Raw genomic sequence first — 11,345 nt, forward strand, 5'->3', positions numbered from 1 at the left:
ACAAGATTCAAATAAATTCCAATTAAATAGAATGTCAATAGGTTTGATTCAATTATTACATAATTCTCCACATATACAGTGTGATTACAACTCAGATTATGGTTGTTACCGTTTTCTTTTTCCTAAAATTAAACCATAAAAAAGTATTACAAAACATTTTATTTCTGATGATTTCTCATTTTAATTTATTGTTTAGTGTTAAAATAGCTAAAACAAAATCAACTAAAACTAACAAATAAAAATTATATCAACAAAAAAACTTTGCCTAAAAATAAAACTTAAAGCTTAAAAAAAAACACAATAAAAAACAAAACTGAAAAAAAAAACTATTAAAACAGAAAATATATATAAAAAAGTCAAATTCAAAATAACAAAAACTATAATAGATTGTCAATGATTTGATATCAATGAAACATTCATATCACATGAATATTTCTAAATGTTTTTGGCTATAACAGGTTACGTTCAAGTTCATTTTATTTGTATAGCACATTTACAACACCCACTAGGCTGACCAAAGTGCTTTACAGAAGAGAAAATTATAAAAACATACACAGAAAGCAAACCAGATAAAAAAAGAACAACCCGTTTTAAAGTTACAGTATAACAGTAATCAAAACACTGAGGAAAACAAAACAGAGAAGGGGTCAATCTAATCTCTAAAGGCAGGGTATTCCAAAGTCGTGGCCCTGCCACCGCAAATGCACGCTCCCCTCTACGCTTAAGTCTAACATGTGGAACTTCCAACAAAGCCTGGTAGCAAGATCTTAGACTTCTAGATGGAGAGTACAAATGTACAAATGAGAGTTCAGAGAGGTAGACAGGAGCTAGGTTATGTAAAGATTTATAAACAAAGAGATGCATTTTGAAGTCTATTCTCTGATGAACTGGCAACCAGTGTAGAGATCTGAGAATAGGAGTGATGTGTTCATGTTTGCGACACTTCAGAAGAAGTCTGGCCGAAGCGTTTTGGACTAGCTGAAGGCACACAATTTGATATTTAGATATACCGCAATATAAGGTAGGGATGTAACGATTACCGGTTTGACGATAAATCATGATAAAATTCCCCACGGTTAGTATTACCGTTTCATATTTTAATTATCATTAAAACCGTATTTGATTACCGCGATCTGAACAACTCACGATAGATAAATACTGTCCAGCATAAAGCAGAGTGTAACAGTCTCACGAGCGCACGGCAGGAGAGTTTCATTCTGAGTGAAAACAGAGCGGAAAAGCTGGGAGGTTTTAAAAGAGTGCTGAGGGAATTATACAAATGAATATATCAGTGAATTAATTATATGAATGTACCTCTGAAGGATCTGACTGTCTTCAGAAACGATTCGATGGCATTTTGTTTTCATCTCAGCTCCATATAAGACCTAAAGGAAGTGTTCTTAAACACAATACTGCTTTGTTCGCGGACTTCACGTGAATCAGCTGTAATTCAGCTTTTCCGTATAAAGCGCCACCTGCTGTCAGAGACTGGATTTACAGACACTTATTTACATTCAGCCTGTGTGCAGTTTCTGTCTGGCCAAAAAACTGACCAAATTTGCATGACCTATTTAAAATAAATGTACATTTTAACCGGTTGATGAAAAACAAGCTTATGTGGATTCTACACATTTAAACAATTCAGATAAGCTATATAGAATTATTTATGGAGCAAGATAAGTGGATAGAGAGTTGGACTTGCAACCCAAAGGTCGTGGGTTTGAGTCTCAGGTCCGGCAGGGATTGTAGGTGGGGGGAGTGAATAACCAACACTCTCTCCACTCTCAATACCACGACTGAGGTGAGACCCTTAAGCAAGGCACCGAACCCCCAACTGCTCCCCGGGCGCCACAGCATTGGCTGCCCACTGCTCCGGGTGTGTGTTCACTACTGTGTGTACACTTGGATGGGTTAAATGCAGAGCACTAATTCTGAGTATGGGTCACCATACTTGGCCACACACCACTTCCCCCCTCCCCTTCCCCTTATTAATCAATTATCATTTTGACTTAACTCTTTTCTTTAAAGGCTGAAATGTGAGGTTTACCTTTATATTAAACTTTTTCAAAGCTTTATTTGAACATTTACATGATTTATTTGAACATGCTATTAAACTGTTGTCAGTCAAGTTGTCATTTAAAATCCAGACCTCATTGGTAATGTTATTGTTTTAGTGATTATGCAAACAAAGTCATTTTATTTGCTGTTTGTTGATTTTTAAGTATAAAACTTGGTGAAGTGATTTATGTATCGGTACTTTTTGAACATCTCCAGCACATTTTAACAATACCGTGATAATACTGATAACCGTGATAATTTTGGTCACTATAATCGTGATGACAAATTTTCATACCGTTACATCCCTAATATAAGGAATTGCTGTTATCTAGCCGAGAAGTAACTAACGCATGAACAGCCATTTCTAGAGTTTTGGGAGTGAGAAAGTCTCTGATTTCAGACAGTAGACGAAGTTGATAGAAACTGGAACTGATAACAGAAGAGATATGAATATCAAATTTTAAATGCCGGTCGACAAGAACACCTAGGTTCCGCACCTGTGATGATCTAAAAACAGATCAACTTTCCAAATCGGGGAATATATACTGAGAATTCTCATTAGGACCAAAAACAACTACTTCGGTCTTGTCTTCATTTAGGAAGAGGAAATTTTGGGCAAGCCGTGATTTAACCTCCTCTAAGCATCGCAGAAGAGAGGTAATCGCTGCGGAATTGTTTCTTTTAATTGGTAGATAGATTTGAGTATCATCTGCGTAGAAATGGAAAGAGACACCATGTTTTCATAAAATAGAGCCCAGAGGTAGCATGTAGAGAGAAAATAGAGAAGGAGATAAGATAGAGCCTTGCGGAAGGCCACAGGATAAAGGTGCAGGGGAAGAGTTAAAATTACCCAGCTTCACTAAAAACTTTCTGTCCGACAGGTATGACTGAAACCAATTTAGCATGGTAGCTTTTAGACCCACCCAGGACTCTAGTCTGGATAATAGTGTGCAGTGGTCTACGGTATCAAAAGTAGCCGATAAATCTAAAAGAATAAGAACCACAGAGTCTCCAGAATCAGTGGAGAGATAAATATCGTTTAACACTCTCAACATACATACAAATATAAACAACCAGCACAAGAACTATACACCTGTTAACAAAGGACACACTCAGAATGATTGGACAGAAAGACAGACCTGGAAAACGCGTTTGCAGCTTCCGTGAAACTCCATACTGAGGCCAATGTTACTGGTTTTATTGGAGCTGGAGAACTCACTCAATAGAGCCGTCAGGATGGAGCAGGCCAGTGTTTGCTAGCAGGACAGATACAGGCATACACAGTGATAAACATTACTTTCCATCAAGACAAAAGAGGTTAACATCTCAGGAAACATGTCGAACACACTTATTCAGCCATTTAAATTACTTATTTTAATCAATACTGGTACAAAATATATGAAATAAGAACAGTAGTTTTCCAAAGGCTTAATTTTTGCTGTATAAAGTATAATCACAGCTAGGTTTATAAATTTGACCACAGATTAAATCTTTAACCTTCAAGTGAACAAATTCAAAACAAAAAACTGGAGTGCCCTCTGCAGGACACAATATGTACTATATTTTTTCCATAGGGCTCTTTTAACAATTTTGTTAAGGAATACTCCTGGCCATAAATTATTTTTAGGAGAATGGTCGAAATTCAGGGACACACTGGCACTTTTGTTTTTTTAACAGAATATCACATTAATATGTCACAATATAACACATAATAGGGCCCCCACATGTTCTGACCAATAGATTTTCATAATGTTTTCACATTTTTTAAAACAATTTTTTAGCTTCTTTTGAGATTACTGATAAGGTATACATGTTATTTAATGATTTATTATTTATTTTAATTTCAATATCAACCACATTCATGGGAAAAAAATTACAATAAACAATTAAAACTTTTTTTAAAACTTATATTGACTAAATAAATTAATGACTACCTATTTTCACTCATTTCCAAAACCTTTGACAGATTTTAGGAAAATGCATATATGTTATATGAAATATATGTTAATGAACATTACATGATATTTGTAACTATTTGAACATTGTGATGTTTGCCCAGCCCTGTTTTTTTAAATAGGAGACTACCAATAACATTACTAACCAAATGAATAATTTACTATACAACGTTTAGTAGGCCGTTGCTGAATTATAGTTTGATAGCACTGCAAACTCTCACAGCTTTGATTCATGTGATACAGAAGTCTTACCACTGTGGGATTGCCGCTGCTGATGAGCTGGCTGACCTCATGGAAGATGCTCTTACAGTTGATAGATTTGTCAAGAGAGCCTCTCTTCACTATTACTGCTACGGCTAACAGGATCTGCTCTCGAACATACTTTTGCAGACTGCAAGGAACAGAAAGACATTTACACAAGATCAGATAAGAGATGGAAATGGATCAAGCACATGTTGTCGCTTGTTTTATATGTTCATTCACACACTTACTTGGGTCTCTGTAAGACATACGTGAGGAGGAATGTTCTGAGGGACTCGATGCTGGTCTTTTCCAGAAGGATCCATTCTCTAACCACAGCCTCCATGATGGCTGTAGCGGCCTGGAACAACACATAGTCCACTTTACTAGTCTCTGTGGAAAGAGAAAGACAACATTTCATTTATTACTATTCTTTATTCATTTATTATTGTTCTTACAATATTATTTTACACTACGTTTAAATCCTTTAAGGCTCTGATATAATTCAAGCAAAATCGAAGAACGAACCAGTGTGAACCCGTTTTTTAAAACAAAATCAGGCCTAAGAAAATTCATTTTCCGAAAGAGAACACTCTGTGAACACTGACATTGTTTTTTCATGTTTAATGCTGTAAATCATTATCATGTGATCAGATGCTTTCCTAACTTCGGTTTTCTGACAATTGATAAATTAGTCATTTATAGTTGATAAATTAACCTTTACAGACATAAAAATTTGAAATGTACAGACTAGCAGGTCACTGGTGACCTGTAAGATGTTTAAATATGAAGAGGAAGAAATTACGGGAAGAACAAGACTCAGCACAGTAGAGTCAGTACTTGTCAAAGTGTCTGTGAGAACCGAGTGCTGAGACTCACCGAGGATGTGTTTGCAGATGGCAAAGGGGGATTTTGACTTCCTGAAGGAGAGGAATATGTGCTCTGCATGCTGCCTCTGTTCTGTGCTTACCATGGACGGCGGTGCCTGTGAACACATTCATAGGAGGGGTTAAACATTTGGGTTTTTGAACATGTTGCACTGGTCAACATTAAATATCCCATATGCAGAGCAAAACAATCAAACCAAACATGAGTTTGTATTATTAAAATTATTATACACAGTACTGTTCAAAAACGTCAGTAGGATTTTTTCAAGAAGTCTCTTATGCTCATCAAGGCTGCATTTATTTGATTACAAATACAGTGAAAACAGCAATATTGTGAAATAATATTACAATTTAAAATAATTCATTTCTGTGATGGCAGACATCATTCTAATATGCTGATCTGGTGTTCAAAAACATGTCTAAAACCGTAAAAGAGCCTCCAAAAGTTATGACAAATCAAGCAGCTTGTTCACAGTGATGACCAATAAAGCAGTTTCTAATGTATGGGTCACAACACACAGATGAAAATATGAACACACCCAAGCCTGTCTGCCCATTGAACGCATCACACACTTGAGTCATAACATTCAACATCACATTCCATTCCTAATTACAGCACAGCAGTCATCCAACTCACAGTAACCAGACTAGAGAGAAGAGGGTATCATTTCATTCACACACACACACACACACACTTGTTTCACTATCCTTGTGGGGACTCTCATAGGCGTAATGGTTTTTCTACTGTACAGACCGTATATTCTATTGCCCTAGACCTACACTACACCTAAACTTAGCCCTCACAGGAGACTGTTTGCATTTTTCGATTTTCAAAAAACTTCATTCTGTGTGATTTGTAAGCCTGTTTACCCATGGGGACCTCAATTTAGGTCCCCACCGTGACACAAGTCCCCGTGAGTCTGTGTGTATTCAGGTTTAAGTCTCCACCTGAATAGAAAAACAGGTACTCAAACACACAGATCACCTGACATGATAAAAATTAGGCATATAAAATAAATAGAAGATGCAGGAACAAGCATTTTCCATGCACAGATCAACTCTTTGCAGCATCACCAGGAGGTATTGGAAAAATGTGTTACTTACACACAAATATCCAATGCCACCTGCTGGTTGAAGAATATCAGCCTAGGCTACAAGAACAAGTAAATTACATCCGGTCAACTTTTTTGAATCCTGCATACTTTTGCTTCATTTGATCCACATTCTCAATCCTGTCTGATGCCATGGAAACCTCAACATAACCATTCCACTAAAGGTTCTTTATAGCAAAAAACAGTTAAGATTGTTACTAAAAAGAGGTTTCTTGTTTCACGAAACTCTTCCATGAAAGGTTCTTTGGAGGATCCAAAATGATTCTTCTATGGCACTGCAGCGAAAACACCCTTTTCGAGCCTTTATTTTTAAGAGTGAACAAGAATATTGTTCAGTGATCTATAATTGTAATGCAGGGTCCACCAACTACTGTTTGAGAAAAAAAATCAAATATGTATTAAACAGAAAAAACTATAACATCAACTATCTACTAAGCTAAAGGTAAGAAGCTAAAGTTGCAAAATGTTTCAATGTCCCTTGCATGTTAAAATGTAAAGTATCACTCTGTACATCACTTAAGAATATTCTAATTGCTTTTCAATGTTTTATGATTTTTTTTAAACAGCATGTTAGCATTACAAAATATTCCATCTAAACATGTTTCTGAATAAAAACGTCTTCCGGTATATAATTTGTATATGGTTTAATTTCATATAATTTATTATTATATTTGTCCCAGTCCTTCTTGGCTTTTTGAATGTAAGCATTATAAAAGCTAGAAATACTACAAATGAATATGGTACGCCATTAGTGTTATTTTAGTATTTTCTTTTATTATACTAGTTTTTATTAAAATTATGAATTAGTTTTTACTATTGCATTTTCAGTTGCTATTTTCATTTAATTTTAGTTTTTTTATTTCCAGTTGGTAAATTTAGTGTTTCAACTAACTTATTTCAGTTAGTTTAATTTAATATTTATTTCAAATAACAACAACAAAGACATTTTTACAGTTTTACAGTACAAAGAAAAAACAGTTATAGCATACGACAATAACCATGTACTATACTCATGTTTTTATTGGTCAGGCTTAAAATGCAGCAGTGAGCTTCATGCCATATGTAACAAGGGGTCCATTTCTTGAAACCCCAATGATATATAATCTACTGTACTGTTCTATTAAAGCTGTTCAACATGGCAGCAAATCCTGTCCCCTCTCCTTATATTCTGAGATCTAATGCTTCTGTTCACTCAAAGCCTATCTGTCTCCTGTGGATAATTGATTGCTTAGCTCTTGATCATAGATTTAGCAGCATCGAGATCAGGCTGAATCCATGCATGTCCAAGCTTCACAGAGAGCAGTGTAGATACGTACATTGATGTGAAATATTAACTGCATATTACCCAATTGTACAAAACATTAAGGCTGTAACAAGCTAATCTAATTTCATTTAGTTTATCAGTATGACATTCACTTTAAACTAAGATGACGCAAAAGTCATGGTCAGATTATGCCTGTGACCGACTGGGACAAACACAATGGATGTGTTTGTTTTTCAGATAGCATTCTCTTCTGCATTTAATTTAGGGTTCAAACACATTCAGCTTCACACAGATAGTGAAGGTGGTTTGACCCCTGGTAGACAAAAGGCAACAGCACAATCATCCCTAAAAGCGCTGACATGCACATGTACTTTTTATTATTTAACCTCACCCAGTGATATCAACACAAGGTCAGTTAATTATGTAATGATGTTCAGTATGGTCACGAAGAGCTATGGAACTCAAAGAAAACATGAAGCAAAAGTATCTGGTCATGAAGATGGAGAAATATAACATTTTTTATTTGATGTTTTGCAAATAACATGTTTATATAAATGTCACTTTCCCCATAAATACCTAAAAATGCATTCTAGCAATACTGAATCTGGTCTGTTGAACATCTTGATAATAAACCCTCACTCATTAGCAGACTAAAATCAATTCATCCATCTATTGAATCTAGATCAAGATAAACGACTGTAGTGATACTACACTGTAATGATACGTCTAACTAGCATCCTTTAGTGATTTGTCTGCAAAAGCATGACTGCAGTGACATAAGTGAGTCTGACTGATGATCAGGGATCCACAACAACAAATCAATACCTGATCTCTATTGTTAGAGTCTGACCTTTCTGCTTGCTGAAAAACAACCATGACAAAGCCTAGAGATTTCTGACTTCATAACTCATCTACCCAGCGGAAGATTGGTCAGGCTTCACAATAGATGTTTGGAGAGAATTATTAGAGAGTTGGACTCGTAATCCAAAGGTTGCGGGTTCGAGTCTCCGGCCGGCAGGGATTGTAGGTGGGGGGAGTGAATGTCCAGCGCTCTCTCCACCCTCAATACCACGACCGAGGTGCCCTTGAGCAAGGCTCCAAACCCCCAACTTCTCCCCGGCGCCGCAGCATAAATGGCTGCCCACTGCTCCGGGTGTGTGTTCACGGTGTGCGTGTGTGTTCACTGCTGTGTGTGTGCACTATGGATGGGTTAAATGCAGAGCACGAATTCTGAGTACGGGGCACCATACTTGGCTGTATGTCACTTCACTTCACTTAAGAGGTTTAAAAAAAACATAGACAGGGTTTTTTTTTTTTTAGATTGAATCTAATGGCAGTGAAATTGTATACAATATTTTGTGTGATTTTATGAAAAAATATATTATAAAAATATCATGGCAGTAAACCAAAATTATACACACCTAGCAGTTTATAATCCCAATCCAATACAGAAAGCATTCAGTCATACTACAAAACATGAGATCGTCCCACATCATCAGTTTATATTGGCACACTACCATTAAAAATTATGGGGTCAGTAAGATTTATTTATTTTAATTAAGCAAGGATGCATTCAATTGATCAAAAGTGACAATGTTTCTGCTTCACTACAGTATCTATTTCCACTTAAATTTTATTTTAAAAAAATCCAAAAAAATATCAAGCGGCACAACTGTTTTCAACATTGATAATAATAATTATTGAACACCGAAACAGCATATTAGAATGATTTCTGAAGGATCACGTGAGACTGGAGTAACTCCACGGAATTCAGCTTTGTCATCACAGGAAAAAAAAAAAAAAACGATTATTTTAAATTGTAATACTTCACAATATTACTTTTTTTTTTTTTTTTTTTTTTTTACTGTATTCATGATCAAATAAATGCAGCCTTTGTGGGCATAAAAGACTTATTCCTAAACATTTAAGAAATCTTACTGACCTAGTGTGAATAAGGTACTGTAAATATTTTATTCAGAGACTTCCAGTATAAACAATATTAATAAAACCATATGAAAACTATTTGTCATCAACAATTTATGCCATATGCATGCATTAAATTGGCCACCCTTCTCTATGAACATCAAAATCTGCAATTAAAATACAGCTAAATCCAGTTGCAATACACTAAAAGTTTTTATTTGTGAAATTAAGATTAAAACACTGGACTTAAAGCTTCACAGACTATTAGAGGCAAGCCGATTCTCCAAATAAATATAATACTGAGTTGAAAATCAAGAATCATCTTCACTCTTTAAGCTTCAAGTGAAAAAACTTATGAAAAGTGCCATGAGATTTTACCATTGCAGTAACTTTACACAACCACACACACCATTCCATTCATATCATTCTGTCCATATGATGCCCAGAAATGCTGTCTAGACAGGTTCTGAGACAATAGAAGCAAATAGCACAGGCCATCATCTAACTGCACATGTCCTGCTCTCAACTTTAAGCTAACCCACTATGTAGCTAGTCAACTCTTATAACGGCAGAAAATGAAGGAGTGGGTGTTATTATGAGATCAACAATAAGCTAAAAGTTTCTCTTTTGTCTCTGGTCTCTTTAAGTTTTGGTAAACATGCGCTTGAGCAAACATGCGGCTGAATCAACAGCGTGTGTAACGTTAACTACAGCAGCTGATGGAGAAACTCCAGCAGACACACTTCAACTCATCCTGCGCGCTTTCACAAGGATGGAGGATCAAACTAGGCCTCTGAGACACAACACCTGAGCTCACAGCGATCATTACAAACACTGACGGTGTCACCGGAGCGGTGCTGTCAGGCGGAGGTGATGAAGAGGATGATGAAGGTGATGGTGACTGCATGGGTTTAGCGGGATGGAGTGAGTCGAGCACTGCGCCACGCACCGCTCCGCGTTTATCGAGACTTTCCCCGCTAACCAACGAGCCGCGAGACTCCCTCAGAGTGAACCCCCCACACAGAGCTAACAGCACACTGACAGAGATGTGAAAACGGCGGCGAAATGCTCACCATTAAAACTTTGGCAGCGCTTTCCAGCTGTGAAATCACTTCAGGTGCACCGACCGCCGCCATCATGGTCGTTCTTCAGTGACGCGCCATGCACTGCATTGTGGGATTAAGCGGCACTTCGGGCCAGTGAGTTCACTTTTGACAGACAGCACTGATGTCCCCTTAAAGGTTATGTAATAGCCTACATGATAATGTGCTGTACCTTTTAATCATTTTGTTTTTTAAGGTAAAATCTGACTTTTAGTTTTTAATTGAATTCATATGTTTGTTTAATTGCATTTGATGTAGACACTTTTTTTTTGGCAATTTCTGCTAGTGTTTAACTTATCTTATGAGTATTTAACTCAAACAATTTATTACCCCCCAAAAAAATCACAGTTAGGTGAGCAGGTGCATTTTTATTCACAGCTGTAACTGGTGGAATATTACAAAGTCAAAATTGTACAATTTTTGTACTTTTAGGTTGTTGTGGATAGGGAATGATAATGCATCATTTATTTGCACTTGTACTTAATGTAATAATATCTAGAAATATGCAGTTTTATTATTAAAAAAGTTTTGATACTAATCACAACTAATCTGTTTTCATACTAATTGTGACAACAGAGGTATTCACATTGTTGTAATCATTGCTCGCTCCGAAATAACGCATCACAATCTTAATAATATTTCAATTGTTATATGCATCTATAAGTATCTATATTTTGACGCTTTTGATATAGACCTCATCAAGACTTTACATCAGCCATGTAAAAATGTTAATCCTGCATGTAATTATGAATGTAATTTGACTGCCTTGAAACGTAAAAGTTAATAAAAAGTCAATTTTGGTG

General features: G+C 36.1%; 1 protein-coding gene across 1 annotated transcript in view; it reads right to left on the reverse strand.

Moving 5' to 3' along the window:
* The window catches only part of LOC306877341 (exportin-4-like), a 38,503-nt gene extending 27,899 nt beyond the window's left edge, over window positions 1–10,604 (reverse strand). The window contains exons 1-5 of the mRNA XM_079429063.1: window positions 10,513–10,604; window positions 5,133–5,238; window positions 4,505–4,646; window positions 4,266–4,404; window positions 3,198–3,314 (exon numbers count right to left, since the gene is read on the reverse strand). Of these exons, the coding sequence (XP_079285189.1) occupies window positions 3,198–3,314; window positions 4,266–4,404; window positions 4,505–4,646; window positions 5,133–5,238; window positions 10,513–10,578 (570 nt within the window). The 5' untranslated portion in view covers window positions 10,579–10,604. The remainder of the gene's footprint in view (window positions 1–3,197; window positions 3,315–4,265; window positions 4,405–4,504; window positions 4,647–5,132; window positions 5,239–10,512) is intronic.
* Between the last annotated feature and the right edge of the window lie 741 nt (window positions 10,605–11,345).

Source organism: Barbus barbus (genome assembly GCF_936440315.1).
Source record: "Barbus barbus genome assembly, chromosome: 11".
In the NCBI taxonomy this organism is placed as follows: domain Eukaryota; kingdom Metazoa; phylum Chordata; class Actinopteri; order Cypriniformes; family Cyprinidae; genus Barbus; species Barbus barbus.